The 19,338-nt window shown below is 44.4% G+C and overlaps 1 protein-coding gene across 5 annotated transcripts in view; it reads right to left on the bottom strand.

Moving 5' to 3' along the window:
• Nucleotides 1–19,338, bottom strand: part of fgfr3 (fibroblast growth factor receptor 3) — a 67,648-nt gene that overhangs the window by 29,203 nt on the left and 19,107 nt on the right. For all 5 annotated transcript variants that reach the window (XM_011490710.4, XM_078940804.1, XM_011490709.4 and 2 more), the window contains exons 3-5: nucleotides 12,843–13,106; nucleotides 9,970–10,035; nucleotides 2,459–2,631 (exon numbers count right to left, since the gene is read on the bottom strand). In XM_011490710.4, the coding sequence (XP_011489012.1) occupies nucleotides 2,459–2,631; nucleotides 9,970–10,035; nucleotides 12,843–13,106 (503 nt within the window). The remainder of the gene's footprint in view (nucleotides 1–2,458; nucleotides 2,632–9,969; nucleotides 10,036–12,842; nucleotides 13,107–19,338) is intronic.

Genomic DNA, 19,338 nt, shown 5'->3' with positions numbered 1-19,338 from the left:
CTCCACAAAAGATGCTTTTTTTAATGTATAGAAACTGAGTATGTGGTTCAAGCGGCGCGATGGAGACCCTAACCCACATAAGCTTTGAGGAAAACGCATTGATTAGTGCCTCAGAAAACACGAGCACGTAAACACAGAATGGGTCAACCGGGGAATTACGTTTATAGGACCTTTGAGCAGTTGGCTCAGGATTTATTTGCTGTCAACAACATGACTCTACCTTATCATCTGCAAATCATCATGTGCACAGCAAATGCTAAAAGCCTGTCGGGGAGCGCTGAGGGCCGGCGACAGGTGCGAGTGTGGACAGAGGGGCGCGGACAACTGCTGCCGCTCTGCTGGGAGCAGATGTTGGGGATCTCTGTAAACTGGTAATAGCTGCAGGATCTCCTTACATTTAACTCCTTAAAGGTCGGACTTTCACAGATGAGGAGAGGCCTGTTGGGGCCTCCAACCCTCCCAATCACAGGTCTGTTCTGCCCCGGTGGCTGTTTTTGGACTCTTCGTTCACTTTATCCGTGCCATCTTTGTACTGTACTAGATGAATATAATTCTGTGAGTGTAAATGACAGTTCTCAGCTGACATGTGCAAATGACGACATCACCTCAGTAAAAAATTACGTGTTTCTTGCGTTTGTCGATGTTCACAGATGTCCGTTGAGGGTTTCGGCCGACGGGTCTTTAGGTTAATTCAGTTTGAAGCTGTTCAGAATTTCTGGTCGGTCGAGAATTACACAGTTTACGCATATTTTAGGTATAAACATGCAATTGTTGAGTAAATCTTACTCAATTGTGCGTGAATTTTTAGAGATGCATTCGCGAATTTGTGGCTCTCCACGACTGTTTCATGTATGTCTAACATACTTTTTACACATGAACCACCAATGTATAATCTTTATATCATGTGTACATTCAAATTACATAATTGATGCACGAATCACTAATGAATTACAAACAGCGCAATAATCACACATGGTTTCCGTTCCACGTTGATTTACGTGGTCTTTGCATTATTTATTCGTGATGCACCTGTGAAAAGTTTACTAAACGTTCATTGAGTTTACTTTAACATTTAGCACTAGGCTAACTGTAGGTGGCGACATGCGTTCGTAGACAGTAGCAAAAGAACACAAAGCCCCTCCCTGCTTGTCCACTGTGAATACTGGAGACACATGTGTTAGATCTATGCAGAATCCTTCAGGAGAATCTTTGCTTTCACCTAAGCTCTTCCAGTCTCAGCCACAATCTGGCAAAAATAAAGCTTAGAAAGTAGAAAAATGTCCCAGCGCTGTTATGTCATAATTACAGCATGAGCTTGTGGAAACCGTGACGCCAGCGTGCAGTCTGACTGAAGATCACAGAACACATTTTTATCTGAGAGCCACAATAACACGAACACACATATTTTTCTATATTCATAGAATTAGACATCTACACTGGGATTGAAATAATACTTGTTTTCCATTAGACTGTAAGGTCTTTATAGCTGTATCAAGAACATAATGACTGTATAGTTATATGTTTCCTACCCATCTATATGAATGTCTACTAACTAATGTTTTCCTAGACATGTATAATTATCAAAATGCATGATTGTCAGTTCAAGATTGAATGTATGTAATAGGATGGAATCCTCTCACACTCTCCCCTCCTTTTTTTCTTGCGTATGTATTAGTTGTTGTCTTTGCTTGTCAGGTCTATCTGTCCAGTGTATTTTTTGGCCCACTTAAAAAAAAGCATTGAAAAAAAATTAAAAAAAGAGGATCAGAGAACATGAATGTCTGATTGGAGCAAGGGCGTTTTTTCGTTGCAGAAAAGCGAGAATAGATGCAGAAAAGCGAGAATAGATGCTGCAAAAGGGAGTGTTTTTGAAGGACAATCATCTGTTGGTTGAAACTCAATGCGTTTCCCACTCCGTCTTTTATATGTGGACTGACAGCCATAAAAGGACTGACAAAGCTGAGAGCTAACCTAGTGGGGCCACTCCAGATGAGAGCCCAACGTTTAGCGTGAATCCCAGGACAAAACTGAATCCAGCAGCTGTTTGCTGAGCTGTCAGCGCTGAACTATCAGGGAGCACAAATGTATCTGTGCACCACTCTGATTTCAGTGCAGCAGTTTGACCCCTGAGATGTATTTTGGTCGGTGGGGTATGTCTCTGTGGCGTGTTTCCTGACCTTTATTTACCGTGGGAAAGCTCGCCCATCACGCGCTTCTTTCAGCAAACTCCTTCGCACTCTTCCTGTGATGGAAATTCACACCAGGGAACATCCCAAAAGTCATCTAGTGTCAGTCGCTCTTCCACTCTACCGGGGGGATTAAAATGCCTTGCTAAAAACACATTTTGGTAGAGAGGGCAGGACGCGACCCCTTCCAGGAAGTTTTCTGCACCGCCGTGAGGGTTTGAATTCATAAATCACAGGCTGACCTTTAGGTGTAAACACGCTTCTTCTCTCACCTTGATGCCCCCCATCCTCTGCTCGCCCTTGAACTCCTTGCCATTCTTCAGCCAGTGGATTGTGGGTATGGGGTTTCCATTCGCTGGACAGCGGAACTTGACCGTGTTGGCTGCCGGGACCGCCAGCAGCTTCTTGTCCATTCGGTCAGGCTTGGTCCAGTACGGCGCCGCCGCTGCGTCAAAAACAAACCAAAAAGTGTCATTTGTGGCTTTATTCTACATATTTAAAACTGGCTTCAAAAATGGTTTCCCTCAAAGAGGAAACAAAACACTTTTACATTTACGATAAGAATAACTCAAGTCCACAAAAAAGGAAAAAAAGTCAGATGTGAGCACAACCTTCTTAGATTCATAAAAACTGTGGGTAATGCTAAGATTGACTTCAAGCTTCGCTAATATTAAATTGAAATATTACAACAAAAGCTACAAACAAATAAGAGTGACAATCAAGGAAGCCATCAGAAGTTCATTCTTCCAACCGATATTTTGGTTTGTTTTAGGTCCAACACATGAAGAAAAGTGGTGTGTGCTGAATACAAGGTCTTACAGTGAGAATAACCCTCCATCTTTTGGATCCAGAGATCCTGTCCTGTTTTTTTTTTTTTTAGAGGAGCTGTTCGGACACAAACTCGGATGTGGATGAAGCTGATTTTTCTGCCCCATCCTCCCACCTTCTGGACCTATTTCTGTGCCTCTGCTGCTAATCACAAGCTCGTGCCTGTCAGATTGTGCGGCTGTTCTGTTCTGTTACTCCGAGTGCTTCCAGCTTTTGGTCGTCCTCGCTCCAACTACAACTCTCTGGGCACACGCAGAGTCTGCTTTCCAAGTCTGAAGTTTGGGTTTCCGAAGCCAAGAATAAGTGACGCGGCATGTTCCCAGGGTTAAAAAAAGGGTAAAATGACAGAGAGAGGTTGTGACAGAAACCAGCTCTGTGGTGATAGCCTTTGTGGTCCTGGTGCTGAAAAACACAAGTGAACAATGGAGACAAAGAACCACAGCATCTATGACTGATTCTGAGGAACACCACAGTGTTTCAGGGCGCCGGGAGGAGACTAAACATGAGCTCGCTGAGCAGTGATTGGGTTTTTAAGGCACAACATGCAATTTGGTTTCATATTTTAAAACTTTGTGAAGCCTCAAATCAGCTGTTAGCGCTTTAGACCCAGTAAACTGAGAGCGGCTCCACAGATATGTGAAGAATATATTATTGGAAAGATAACTTTTTCCCCAAAAACTCCATAGTTCTGGAAAAGAGTATAAAGGTTTTTGTGTCTTCTTTGCCCAAATGCAGATGAACGTCGGATTTAGATGCTTTAAAGATGTGAAAGTAGTCTGTTTACTGCAAATACACAAAATATCACCAAGTATTTTTGTCTGGTGTGTAGTTTATTACCTTCAATGTAAGACAAAACTGCCCCAATAGCAAGTTTTCGGTGGGTTTGTTCTAAGATGGTATATTTTAAACATCTTTTTGTGTCATTTGATCTTTAAAATAAGATGTTTGACTCATAATTGACATGTCCTTTACCTTAAAATGTGCAATTCTAGTCTTATTTTAGGTAATTGGTCTAGAAATAAAGAGAGTTTGACTTTTTTAGTGCTTCAGACAGGATATTTTTTGGGGGAAAAGTATAATCTTTTATGTAAATGTACCTACTTAAAAGATTTCTTTGATCAATACACTCTTACTTTTAAGACAGAAACTGAGTTTTTATAGCTCATATCAGGATCTTACATATTCTGACATATTCTGCTCATTCCAGCGGCAAATTTCTTTTCACGTATAACAAGGAAAATCATCTTTCATTCTATAATTTAAAACTTGTTTTGAGGAGGATTTTTTTTTCTAGTGTTTGTTGTCATGGAGACCTGATGCTGCGGGTGTTTACCGAGTCAGACACGGGACAGCCCTTTTTGGACGGAACGGTTCTGTCATTTTCATAACCGCGTGCAGCAGCTGTGGGCCCGTCGGCTGACCTTCTTCTGGGGCAGAGCCGAACTCTGGTGTCCACAGAGTTCCCAACAGCAGAGCCGTGTAAAATCCAGCGTGACAGACTCCGAAAGAACCGCTGGAAAAACCAAACAAAACGGATCTTCTTCTTTCTCCGAGAACAACAGAGGAGTTTGTGGGAATTGTTCCGTCCTGAGAGTTCAGGGCGATTTATTGAGTTGTATAGAGGAGAAAGTGGACAAAGAGGGGGTCGTCCCTCAGACAGGCTCATTGTTCTTGCCGTGCGGGTGAGGCGGGTGAGGAGCGCAGTAAGGCGTGGTGCTCTCCCTCTCTGAGCTGGTCTGCAGAACAAAAAGCTGCGGCTGACCGGTCATCAGATGTCTCTTTTACTCTGCAAACGCATGAGGTGCTGATTAGCATGTGAAAAGCAGCGCTTGTGTGTGTGTGTGTGTGTGTGCGCTCAACCAACGATCGCACCACACTCTGCTCCACGTGGGCGGGTTTATCTCCCCAAAACAAGACAGGTGACATGTCAATCACAGCAGGCTTGGATTGGATCTGCAGTATGTGTGCGCATCGCTCTGATGCCTCCCTGACACACTCATCTTTGGCTCCCGCCTTCAAACGTTGGCTCCGGCTTCACAGAGTAATTACAAGCAGACCGAGGCCGATCTTCAGCGATGAAAGACCTTTCTTCTTAGAAAGCAAACAGTATCCGACTAAACTCCATTAAGCAGACAGTAAACTGTGTGAAAAACACTATTCCAGTTAGACTCCCCAGCCTGCAAAGATATACACTCCACGTGGAACAACACACACACACACACCTCCTCCTCCTTAAAAGTAAAATCTCTGCTTCTGGCCTCCCCCTGTTCCTCCTCTGTCTCTGCGCATGCACAACCACTCGCCAGCCCTCCAAGACGTCTGAACACATTGTTTTCTTGGCGTCATGATCAGCCACACACGCTCTCGCTCAAATAGAGAGAGACGCTGGGATTTTAAACAGTCTCCGTCCCGATGTGTGGTCCTGCTGCTCCTGAACTCGTCTGGGCCTAAAAACACCTTCCTGCTGCTGCTTCGCCCACAAATGTGGCTTCAGACCAAAACCTGCGCAACCCGACGCAGAACTCTCCATGGATTTGACCTGGAAACACACGAAACACGCTGTCCATGTAACCGCCCGACAATCACAGTCAGAACAAATGGATTTAGAGTAAGTTGATTCCCTCAAACTGGAGCTTTTCCTGCAGAGGTTCAGACTTTTTCTCTACGTGGGATTTCGGCGTGTTTTTGAACAGAGGGAGCCACGTCCTAACAGGCAACACTGCTTCACAGGAGTGAAAGAGTAAAAGGGGGACCGCACCAGATACCCCACTGCAGGGTGGGACCCTCTCACACCCCCCGCCCATCATGAATATGCAGCGGCTGTGAGGCTGGCAGGTTTACAGCGACATCATGTCTGCAGCTGCAGAGCCGTGTCCACCTGTCAGCTGAGGAGCAACACAACAAGGACGTCTGCCCAGGAACCTGAAAATGCAAGACAGGGTCCCGTTTGTTTGCATCAACGGACTCCATGAAGTCACAGCACCCAGGGGAGGGGGGTCATCGCTTCAGTCCTAATGGGGTAAAGGGTGTACTTATTTTGCGCTTTACAGTCCCATTCACCCATGCACACACACACACATTCACACACTGGTGGCCTAAAACCACCGGGAGCAACGAATGTGGGGTTCAGTGTCTTGCCAAAGGACACTTTGACACATCTCCATAGATAGATTAGCAGCAGAGGATTTAGGCAGAATAAAACAATCGTAGGTATTAAAAAGAATGTGATTGTTTCATGAGTTAATAATAAACAACATCTGTGTAATTTGAACTGTTGAACAGGCGCCGTCTCCTCGCTTGTTGCAGTGGCGAGACACTGAACAGTGATTAGCCGGAGCATGGCACCCAGCGGCCAGGCCACACGGCCTTTCAGCTCTGAAACACCCAGGAGGGGGAGGTGGGGCTGTTTTAATTGCGTCATTGTGTAATTGGCCCTCACTGACGCCTGTGAGCACACAGCACATTTCATTCTGGGCCTCTTTGAAGGCGCGCTGCCCCACAGTGTGGACTCCAGCAAACAGAAGCGCAGAAATGGCGGCCGTGGAGCGGCCCGCCGTCCGCCTCTCTGCTCTCCTGCCAGAGTAAACAAGCTGCGGCGCAGGGCGCAGATTAGACCCTGTGAAAGTCCCTCCCCCAGACACACAGCCACTGTTCTTTCATTCCGCGGCGGCTCAGAGCGCACGCCGCCTCCCGGCGCACAAAAATCCCTTCAGAAATCCAGGCGTCAGCAGGCAGAGGCTCAGACGCTGCCGGTTCTTCGTGTATCTCCTGAAAACAGTCGGGTCTTCAGGATCACCAAGGTTTACTTTGCTGTAATGGTTCGGAATACGATCCTTTCTATGAGGAAAAATCTTTGGTGGATTTGTACGGAGCCCCTTAAGGGACATTTTGGGGTTGCTGTGCAAGAAAATTAATATTAAAACTTCGACATGACCTGACATATGATTATGTGTCACTGGTTTGAGAACCACCAGTCCTCCCGCAGGCGTCCAAAATGTGTTTAACGTCTGATTTTGTTGAAAGCTTGTGATTTTAAAATTATTTCACATTTTTTGCATTTTTCCTCAATCCGTATTTCAAGTTTAAAAAAAAAACATCTTTTGGGCTGACTTTTAGTATTCCTGAAGCACAATTCCTGGTTTCTGCTCATATTGAAGTCGACGCCGTTCCTTCTGGGATGTGAATGACTGTTGTGCAATACTGAGCCGCAGACGAATTTTCTTCTGGGAGTTTGCAGCAGCTTTTCTGTTATCTGTTCTTCTAGGAAGGACTCTAGTCCTAAAAACGCTCTTCCTCCGTCAGTCAGCAGATCTCTTCTCCTCATTCATCACCGCGCTCTTCCCCTTTTCCCCAAATCCTCGTCACAGGGATGTTCCCCCGTTGACCGTCGGGGACTCTCCGTCACATGGCTCCTTCCTGCTACAGTCAGTTAATTAGCAGTGGCTTAGCAGACATTAAGCGGTGACAGAGGTTTAATGTTTCCCAGCTAATCCCTCTTCTTTTGGGCAGGAAATCAGAGCCTCATATGTCATGAGGTGGACTTACACCCACAGATTAACTCTGGCATTCGGAGGATATTTACTGGCGCTCAGTTGGGCCCATTTGGAAGACACTCCATGCTTTCCTCCTGGAGTCGAGCTCTGCATCAAGACACAGGCCGGTTTTACTCTGACGCCGTTAAGCTTTTCTGCAGGGATTTGTGGAGCAAAAGAAGAATGTTTGTGAAACATTGGTCTGCATCTTATTGTGCTGCTTTCATGTTTTCCTGTTGAAAGACTTTGGGATGCATTTGAACCAACATTTAAAACTGTAAATGTCAAACAAGTTTATCATATGTAAGTTTATTAGTTTTGGGGAGAAAAATTATGCTTAGAGTCACATCCACAAAGAAAGTTCCAAAATTCGAGGGCATGCTAAGAAGTTAACATGATAGAGTGGCGGTAGGGAATTAAGGAAGAGGGACATAAGAGGGAATTTAGAGCAAACATCCAAAACAGCTTCAGCCAATATCCTTATACCAAAAAAAAGTATAGCTTAGTTGAAATAGGGCTAAGACCAATTTTTTTATGGTAATACATTTTTTACCTTGAATTTCATTAATTGACGGTACATAGAGAACTGGACAGAGCGAGTCAGACATCATTTCTGGTTCCAACCAAATGACATCAAGTCAGTCGCCATTTTTCCGCCAAATGTCCATCGCCACGTCGGAACCAGACGCCCTCAGTAAGCTGTGATTGGTCCATGTCAGTCTTAGACTACATTTCTATGGCAACCACTCTCTCCAATCAGGAGACAGCATGTTTGGAGGCCGCACCCCTTCCACTGAACGCGGCTCAGGAGAATCTGTCAATCAAATGCTTCGAAGGCCACCTTCTTTTATTGAGGGAGCCGATTGCTGCACTTATAACTGGAATAATTTGCACTACAGCATAAATATCGTGGAAAAAATAAAGTCGAATTATCAAGAATGTGTTGAAAATACTTTGCATGCAGTTAAGGAAGGAAGGCAGAAGATATTACTTTTAAAGGGACAAAACATTAATTGAAAGCAATCTTCTTTAATGCCTTGCTCATAAACAAACGGGTCAATGAACTGAAACACCTGTGGAATTATTTCCTTTTATTTTTTGGCTTTTCTCAAGAAGGAGAGGGGAAAAAGTATGTATTGATTTCCTGTGTACCTTTCTATTTATGTTTAATTTATATTTTAATTATTTTTTACTTGGATCGCTGCCTTAAGTTCAATGGAGGGGCGGGGTGTGGGGTGTGGGTGATATCTTTTTGCTGCTACTGGCTTTTATGCTTAAAGTGTTCAAATGTTTTTGTGTCCAAATTGTTCAAATTTTGAAAACAATAAACAAACAAATTGAAAAGAAAGTAAAATAAAATATAAAAATAAAGTAAAAGATACCCACTAAGCGCTTACACACCAAACGTGTCAGAGACCTGTGACGGGGACGGCGAGGAATCGAATCCATACGTCTTTGGCTGGAAGACCACTGCCCAGCCTCTGACCCACGACTGCCCAATGTTGCTAACTGTTGCTAAAGGAGTCTTAATATTCATAAACCTCTAAGAAAAGTGTCGGGATAGATGACGGTAATCAGTGAACCACTTCTTGGCTGGGCTTGGATGTTCCTTGTAGCTGCTGTCAATCATCAGCTCCTGCCTGTTTTCATATGTGTAACCATGCTTCTCCTTCCTCTTTTGTCTGGCATCATTTCTATCTAGATCTTCCATGATGTTTCTGATTTTTCTTTACTTTCTTGTGGATCCTCCTCCTCTGCCTCCCTCCTTTATGGTCCTCCTCCGTCTCACTGCAGCTGCAGTTATCCTTGTTGACAGAACAGAGCTTGACAAGTCTGTGAAGTCAGAGAGACCTTCTCCTTGTCCTCCGTTCACCTCCACCTGAACCCTGCTCGTGTCTGAATGCCTAATCAGCTCACATCTCCACGGAGCACTTAGAGGGGTGTTACCTGCTGGAAAACCACCGGCTTTGATGTGTGAAACTCGGGTATTTAGCCAAGACCTCTGGGGAGACGTTAAAGTCAGCTTTGCAAGAAGCAGGAGGTTACAAGAGCCACAAAATGCTAATTACAAATATGGAAATGTTATTGCCGTCATCACATCCCAGCATCCTCCATAGACAGACACAGTGGCACGTGCCTGAAGAGCTTTCTCGGAACAGCCCCTAGTAAAACCCTCTCATCCTAATTTAAACGGAGTAATCACCGAAATGCATGAAAAAAACGCCTGTTTCCATCACAGGGATTTGATGAAGTTCAGAAAATAACCTGATGGTTACTCATGCCTTGTTCTTGGCTACTGTTCATTTTTTGATCTGATCTCCCTATTAAAGTTACTTTTTTCTATTTAGAATAGAAAAAAAAAAGCATCAAAACGCATGTCTGAGGCAAACAAACATGTTAAAGAAAGAAGTTCTGAGATTTACCTTTTCCAGTACCTGCATCGTCCAGATCTTCATCATAGTCTTCATCGTCACCAGATGATAGAGAATCTAAAAAACAAATAAAAATCCTTGTGATGAAACAAAAGTCAGCAGAAGGAAGGAATGGCTTGTCTGTGAAGTTTCCTTTTTTCTTTCAGTCAGGACTGATGCTGTTGGGTCCAAGACAACAGACAAGAGCTTATCAGGACCAAAAACAGACATTTATGCCAAGATTAAACGTTTAAGAGCTGGGAATGAACAAGTTTGAGTCAAATATTGCACAAATGTACATGTGCAGCCGTGAATGTCTGCTGTTAGATGTTTCCACCCAAGCAGCTTCATAAAGACTCATTAATGCTGCTGGGACTTTTAGTTCTCACAAACGTGCCGTTTCCAGCTGTGGTTACTGCACACACTGCTGTTTAGCCTGTGCTGCCCTTTCTGAACAGTTGTAATTATTTTACATCTGACCTTTGGGTTTTTCCGGTTCAGTTCCACAGCTCTGGTTTGACGGGAGCCAGCTCTGAACCTGACAGGCCCGGCGAGTCTCATCCCTGCAGGTTTTAACTCCAACTTAACTTAACTCCTTTGGTTTCACTGCTTTACTGCAGACGGTGTTCCTTACATTGAATTTTGGGTTTTGAAAATAAACCTCACATTGAAAAAGTGTGATTCCTTCAGAGAAAAAGAGACAAACATTTATGTTTTTTTTTTTACATTTTTTTCATTTACTTTATTTTTTTCTTTTACTTTATTTTTATTTTATTATTAACCTATAACATATGTTAAGTTGTAACAGTGTATATAGGTGTAGATTCTTCTTTTGTTAAATGTAATTAATTTTTGTATTTTTGCACATTTTAAACACCCTTTCATTGTTTTTGCACATTGCTGTTCTTCTTTTTTTTGTACTGATCCGCTGTAGCAATTGAATTTCCCCAATGCATGATCAATAAAGAAAATCTTATCTTATCTTATTTTTGTACATAATTAAACTAACTTTTCTGCTGCATCAGACTTATTAATAAAAATTAGCTTTTTTTCTCCAAAAAGAAATAAAAAGTAAAATAAATTTATGAAAATGTAAGAAAACAAATCGATTTGACTGAAATCAAATTAATTTATTAAAATTTTCTTTAAAAAAATATTCGTCGAGTTCAATGTAAAAAATTGGTCAGACCGTTTTTAGTTTGACAAAAGCTGCCTGTTTTTTTTAAGTCTATGATATGAAAGCAGAGTGGTTAACAGCAGAAGTACTGTCTAATGTCGCAACATTTAAGGAGATATACCAAATACTACTATACAAATACTACCTTGATCGCCGCGGTTAGGTCCTCATTCCCCGTTCTGTCAAATTTAAAACAATTCATCTTGCTTTGACTTTTCAACTCGTTTTTTTGTGATCTATTTCAACTGTGTCTGCATTTTCATTGCGGCTGCTGATCCGTACCTTCACACTTTACCTGCCTCAAACATGTGTGCCGCGGCTGCACGTTGGGATTTGGCTGCGTTCCGCTGCCTGAACGCTCTCCAAGGACTGAATCGGATACTGTTCAAAGGCATCCGACACCTTCCTTAAATATTTAAGGAGCAACACAAAGGTCCATGTGTGTCTTAGATGTACTTGAGGTTCTGTGTTTAAAGTAGAGGGCGGAGAACTGCCTGTTCTCAGGGAGGGAACAGGATATTGTGGCCACGCTGTAAAACATCAGACTGAAAATATCCAAAAACGCCTTAAAAACGCTACAGTGATTCGAGCTCATGCTTCCAAACGGTGTCCTGAGAGGTTTTAAACCCTGAGCAGAGCTGGAAGCCATTCATGATTCAGTTAAAAAGATAAAAACAGAATAAATAAAACAGCCTTTTCTGTCATGAACCCTAGCGTTTAGCTAAGTCTGTGTCTGTTGATGTGCGGTCCAGAAGAAGAAGCCGAGCACTTTTAATCAGACCTGGAAAAGGCCAGTATCTGTCCGGCTTTCAGCCAGATCCGTGCGTGTGTGCGTGCATGCGTGGGTGTGTGCGTGTCAGGACTGAGCAGAGGGAGCAGACGAGCAAAGTGGTGCATTTATTGCTTTCCCATCTGTTTTTAATGCAGCAGCGTTTGGAGCTAATTGCTTTCTAATTAGTTGTCAATAAGAGACTCAGCTGGTGTCCACCAGGTTTACGGGAAAGAAAGCTGCTTGACTTTTAAGTAACTCACATTCTTCTGACCCCCCCCCCCGCCACACACACACACACAGCTCCCCTAAATCTGCCCCTCCATCACCGTAGGTAGAAGCCTGCTCCTGAACCATAGTCGTGCATAACCGTGTCTTATTCAATAATCAACGATGAACCTCATTCCTGACTGCAACAGCGGGTGTGTGTGTGTGTGTGTGTGTGTGTGTGTGTGTGTGTGTGTGTGTGTGTGAAACTTGGCTGGGTCTGGACGGGTGGGATATATGTGTGTAGGTCTGTGTCAGTGTGTGTTTGTGCATCAAAGCTTGTTCACATGTGTGCGTTTGTGCAGCCTGGTAGGGAACTAGGGTGGACTTCAGAGGGGAAGTAATCAATCTTTCTTTGCAAAGTTTTCACTGTCTTTTTTTCTGAATTGTTATAGGAAGCTGTCATGTTGAGAAATTACTCTTATGGTCTGTAGGAGTAACAGTACTGAGGGGGTCTCCCAGAAATGAGTAAAATTTCTGTGAGACCCCCTTTTGGTCTCAGTTTGTCTCTCAGTCAGGCAGGAGAACTAAAGCAGCTCAGGTTTCAGGCTGCAGCCAAAGCGGCTTTCAGATCAAATCAAACGGGTTTAATGTAATTTGAGCTGGTTTTCATTGGTTGTAACAGGGATTGAGACAAAAGCTTTGAGTTTGACGGATGCCCAAAACACTCACCTGTCACCTTGATGGTGTAGTTGCTCAGCAGCGCGTTGGTACGGGCGAGCCGACACGTGTAAACTCCAGAGTCCTCGTACGACACGTTGATGATGCGCAGCATCCGGTTGCTGACCCGCGTTCGGTTGGTCGGCAACAGCCAAGCATCGTCTTTAAACCAGGTGATGGGCTCCGAGGGGTCTTCTATTTCACAGGATATTTCCAGCGGGTCGCCCAAGCCCAGAACCACGTCCTCCAGGAAGGCTGTTTCACTGGACGCAGAGTCTGGAAACAGAGAGCCCAACAGTAAAATCCAGACTTTCTGTGTGGCAGGGACTGTTCCCTCATCGTTCCATATTCTACAAGAAGGACCTTTTTTTTTTTACTCAAATATAGATTGGCTTCTTGAGCATCAAATAAGTTAAAAATAATGTATCTATTTAATCATCATCAAACAAATTTTAAGTTTTCCTTCATTAAAATAGCAAAATCTTCGACATCTTCCAGTTTTCCTCCACATAAATATGAATAAGCAATTTCCCCCCTAAATTCCCAGAGGTAGAGCTCCATTGATCCAAAGAAACACACCAAGCCGCAACTCGATCAAAAGCAGTTCTTTTTAGGTCAGAACGATTTGGGATAGAGGAGGTCAATGTGGTTTACGTTTCCATCACAAATGAGTTGTGTAAAGACTTCAACCAGAAAAAACAGCAGAGAAACCCTCATCTCCAGTTCTGTCGTCTGTCTGCTCACAAAAACGCTCCACTCTTCAAATGAATCTCGGTTTTTTGTCCTTTCCTCAGTCCTCTTTTCAACCCCTGCAGTAGGGCTGCACGATACGAGGAAAACCCGCGATTTGCGATGTTAGTGATCAATATTGCGGTGACAATATAACTTGCGATACATGAACAAATAGCAAGACAACCAAATCGTTTAATTTAAATAACGGGTAACCCTCGTCTACATAGGAGGCGAACATCTAACATAAAAGGGCTCCATCTGATCGGTTAACAACGTAAAGGCGTCCATCTGATTGCATAAAGGGATTTATTTGTTTTACTAAATACTTCCAGCTTCCATAAGATTGTTTTAGCACATTTAAGGTAACCCTTTTTTGTAATTTTTGCCGTCTTTTGTGTGTACGTGTATTGCACAGCTTGATATCGCGATAACGATAAATTTGTGATTTGTTGTGCAGGCCTACCCAGCAGTATTGAACTCTATACTGTCCCCATCTGCACACAGTACGATTCAGACGTGTTGGTAAGAACACTCTAAAAATCTTGACTGCGGTAAACTGAACAGAAGCATACAGTTCTGGAAGAACATGGCAGCAGTGTTCTAAGCAGAGCTGCCGGTAATCAATCAGAAAACGTGCCTCCGGAGGTCACAGAAGTGCATGCAGGGCAGGAGGAGGAGGAGAGCCAGGCTGTGTGAGGATGAAGCAGCCTCTTCTCTGTCAAACACAAGCTCATTGAGTCCAGGAGCTCCAAGCGCCAACACGGCGGCGGGGAAAGATCAACATGTTTACCTCCAAGGCTGCCTACCTCCACTGAGAATGGGAGGGGCCACATTTAGATAGAATAACACAGACGTATGTTGTTTTCATGTCTGCCCATTCATGAGAAATGCCTTCAGATGAAAACTTTATTTACATTGTTTGGCACAGACAACCACTCAATACGGTGTCATCCACATACGTAGGAATCCTCACGCACACACCGCCACACAATTACATGCATTATTGCACATGTGCACGAGGGGAGCCATCTTGGACGTCCTTGAATGAGCGACACTGCCGATAAATTACACGCACTTGTATGCACACACAAATGTGCACACACCCACCACAGGGAAACTCTGAATGAGGTGTGTTAAGAGCCTGATTTATGGTTTCTAAATACACCCCCCCATTGAGCATGGAGCAACATTAGTGAGCAGTGAGCTCAGCCCACTCACAGGCAGCCTCAGACCGAGATTAGGAAATTGGAGCTGAGTGGCAAGGTTGAAAGCAAGAGTGCCCCAGATGACAAAATCTACGTGGGGAATACATAACAGGCACTTTGAATTATAGATGAGGTATTGCAAGTGAGACAGGCTGCTTGGGCAGAGAAACACACCCTCGAAGAGCCACAGCGGCTCAATTTCTACCGGAAACAGGCAGGTAACCCCATCTGAACAGCTTCAGCACAGAGAACATTGCAGACAAACCAAAGGTACGCAAGCTGCGTCTGAAAACACAGAGAATGCAAATTGGAAAAGTTATGACAGCTTTTCTCATCTGGACACAAAACCTGAACATTTTTCTACTACATATGTGTAAGGCCTTCAGATATGTACCACAGCCGCTGATTCATAGAATATTCTCATCCTATCCTCATCCTCCTTCGCTTATCCGGGACAGGGACTTCCCCCGCCCCGGCCACTTCCTCCAGCTCCTCTGGGGGGACCCCAGCTGACAGACATAGTCTCTCTGGCGTGTCCTGGTTCTTCCCCGGGGCCTCCGCCCAGTGGGACATGCCCGGAACACTTCCCCATGGAGGCGTCCAGGAGGCATCTGGACTAGATGCCTGAGCCACCTCAACTGGCTTCTCTGGATATGGAGGAGAAGCAGTTCTACTGTGAGCTCTCTGCGGGTGACCAAGCTTCTCACCCCATCTCCAGGGGAGCGACCAGCCCCCCTACGGAGGAAGCTCATTTCAGCCGCTTGTATTCGGGACCTTGTTCTTTGGGTCATGACCCATAGCTCATGACCATAGGTGAGTATTGGAACAAAGATCGACTGGTAAATTGAGAGCTTTGCTTTTTGGCTCAACTCTCTCTTCACCACAACGGACCGGTACAGCGACCGCTGCTCCGATCCGTCTGTCAATCTCACGCTCCGGTCGTCCCTCACTCGTGAACAAGAACCCAAGGTATTCAAACTCCTCCACCTGGTGCAAAGACACTCCACCCACCGAGAGATGGCAAACTACCTTTACTTAGAAATACTGGAAATGCCAATTGTGTTGTTAAAGTGTGAAGCTAACGACACTTGGTTAAAACAAGATGAGAAATTCTGCGCAGCGAAGCAGAGGCACATAAATTCAAGCCCAGCATGAATGGGCTGCTGCATTACCGTGAGAGAGACAGGAGAAAACAGGCTGCACAATCTCTTCAGGTCTTTAACACGCAGATTTAGGCTTTATGGAGTTGATCAAATACTCTCCAGAGACTCGTAGCTCATGCTGGCTTTATGGACCCTAAAGCACTCGACCAGAACTTCTGCTGGCAGCTCTGAGTGAACCGTAGACTTGGCTGGAAATAGACGTTGCTTTCAAATTCACATTTACTTGTTAAAAGACTGATCCAGCTAAATTATAAAGGTCCTTTCAAGTGATGTTTGACGCTGTGAATACTCTGAGAAGAGAAAACGTTTGATTGGAAGGTGTGAAAAGCGTTTGTCTGATCTTTTGCTTTGATCTTGGGGAAATACGTAGGAGGAAGTTTTGTTCTATGCTTGGATGTTTGCACTGCCAGAGGTTGAACAAATGGGAAAAAAAGCCACACCTTTGCTTTGGAAACCCGGAGCTGTTAGATCGTGCAACAATAAATGCAAATTCAGAGCAGATTGGCTGTGACTTTGCTCTGTTGAGCAACAACGAGATGCTCCGTTGGGCGAGTGGCAGCGAAAAATGCAGGGAAGAATTCGCAACTGGGCACTGTCAGCGCCGACAGAAAAAGGAAGGAGCAGCTGTGCTTCCTGCTGTGCAGAAGTGTGGGGGCTCGGACACCCACACCCTTAAGTAAACGGAGATAAAAAAAACATGAAGCCCAGAAGAGGAAGTTTGTTTCCTAAGCATCCAGACGGTGACATTCGATCAAATAACACACGCCTGAGCGGGAATCAAAGGAGTTGGAATCGCATTTACAGCCGTTACTCTGAAGGAAAGGACCCAAACATCAGCGGATGACAGCTTTGGACCGGGATCCCCAGTGGGACAGTGATTAAGACAAAGCAGAATATGAAGCGATCTTCCTGCGGTTTTGGGTCGGATCGCATCTCTGCATCCCACTGCTTCCTCCAGAATGTGTGAGCCATCGGCTGCCTGGTGTGAGGGTGTGTTGGAAGCTGGGGCCAGCTGGAAACAATGTGCGACGTGTACGTTTTGAGTGTGCGTGTCAAAGTGGATGTGGGTTTTAATTCATACGTATGTGTGTGCGTGTTGGTGAACTGAAGGGCGGACGCTCTCTCAATAAATCAAGAGGCCCCTGCCCTCTGATCCCATCCAACCCTTCTAGATACATATCATAACGAATAGCCCTGTGGAATAATGTAAAGTCTGTCTCTGAGATACCGCGCTGCGTCTAAGTCTTTTCTGTGCGTCTGAGGAGGTTTATTTATCCTGCACAAACTTCACCAGAGGCCAGTGGGCACGCTGTGGCCCCGGGAATGAAAAGGCCTCCTTATGTTGGTCGCCTTTGCACAGTTTACCCCCCCCCCCCCCCCCCCCCCCCTTTTAACACAGACACAGGGGGGATTCAGAGACCAGAAGAACCAAACTAAAGTTATCAGCATCAGGAGTGCTGATGACATCAACCTCAGCAAACCCACTTGAATCGACTACACAATACCGTACCGCATTTATATTGCATTACCACACGACTGTTAAGTCTGCTGTACTGACAGAATCTCAGGACATTTCAGGCAGGAAATGGTCCACGAAACTGCTGATTTCAAAATGTAGCAATCATGTGAGTAATTGATAGAACTGATAGAAAATCCTGGCTAAATATCGGTTGTTCAGAAACCAAAAGTGGTTCCAGATTTTGGGCCTTAAAGTAACTGATTCTAGTTTAGAAGTGGCAAGGTTTTAAGACAGAAAAAGAACAACATCTGCTGTTTTCTTGCTGTTAGTCTTTGAGTTGTTAACGTCAGATTTTTCTCTTTTGTGAGTTCACACCTGTTCAGAGGTCAGGTTCCTCACAAACTGAGATCGTCCCAAGGGTGTCGCTTTGTATGGGATGACACATTTAATTTGGTTTGCTTTCACGCACGTACATGCGGGGGCTCCCACACACATGGCAAATGTTGTATACAACCCTTTTTCTAAACTCTTGCTTTAAGCCCTAAAGTGCTTTGCAGTCACATTCACACACTGATGGCAGCTCCACTGCCAAACACTGGTGCCAACCTGTAGCCACCTGGAGCAATGTGGGGTTCTGCGGGAATGGACACTTCAACACATAGGTGGGCATGGCGGGAACTGAATCTCCGATCTTCCGATCAGAGGTTGACCCCTCTGGCCCTCCCCCCACACACACACACATTTACACACACACAAACACGCAAGCGCTCCCTTTGAAAATAGGCGACTTTTACTTTTGCATTTATAAGCACTTTTTTGCTCAACTGGAAAGTCCATGAAGAGTTCCCACTGCAGTGAACCACACCAAAATCCTTTTACCTCACACACTGTACTGACACACGTGTTTCTTGCGTTCGTCGATGTGCACAGATGTCCTTTACCGGTCTTTACGTGAATTCGGTTTCGAGCTGTTCAAACTTTTTGGTCAGTTGAGCATGACACAATTTTTTCTTTCCGTAACCGTTCCACGTCTGTCTAACAGACTTTTCACGCATGAACTACTGATGTATTACTTTTATATCACGTATACGGCGCACATATCATGTTTAAATTACGTAATTGAGGCATGAATCACTAATGAACTGCAGATAAACAGCACAATAATCACACACGATTCATGTTCTACATTAGTTTATGTGTTCTTTGTGTGGTTTATTCGTACTTCTTCCGTGGTTTTACCGTGGTTCATTCCTAATACATCTGTGAATTTCTCAAGTAAAGACCACGACTTTTCTCACTCTTTCCACGTGGATTTACCGTAAATTCCGGACTACAAAGCGCACCCGATTACAAGCCGCACCCACCTATTTTCACGTGTTTAACTAATTTTATACATACACAAGCCGCGTCGGAGTACAAGCCGCATGAATTAGGCAACATTGTCATCCTGACGAATCACGTCCTGACTCACAGAGCAAGCGTGATTTAACAGCACACAGTGGGTGGAGTCAGCTTTGCCTCAGGCTCATGTATTTGAGTATATCTACATCTGCCAAACAGTATCGACCTCTATTCTGTTCACAAGTTCCTCAGTTATGGTTTTTATTTTATTTTATTTTTTTAACTTATTGACAATCTAGGTATCATACATAAAATTACAAACAGTAACCATATAATCAACATTACATCCGTAACGCATTGCACCGGTGAACGGAGCAAATCGTGTCTGTGCAGAGCAATCGGACTTAATACTGTACGTTTTGTGGATGAGGGGCGGATGCGTTGTTACGTGTGGGAGCCTTCAGACTGCCATCGGCCCCGCAGCTCACACGACACGCAGTCTCCAGCTCACACGGAGGCTGTGAGCGTTTCAATGCAAAACTCCGCTCAGTCCTTAGAAACCGTTAAAACGACCACATAAATTTGTGTCTCCAGTCGTGTCCCGACAA

This window comes from Oryzias latipes, chromosome 22 (genome assembly GCF_053564925.1).
Source record: "Oryzias latipes strain Hd-rR chromosome 22, Olatipes_Hd-rR_3.1".
Lineage (NCBI taxonomy): Eukaryota > Metazoa > Chordata > Actinopteri > Beloniformes > Adrianichthyidae > Oryzias > Oryzias latipes.
This window is presented reverse-complemented; position numbering and strand designations above follow the sequence as displayed.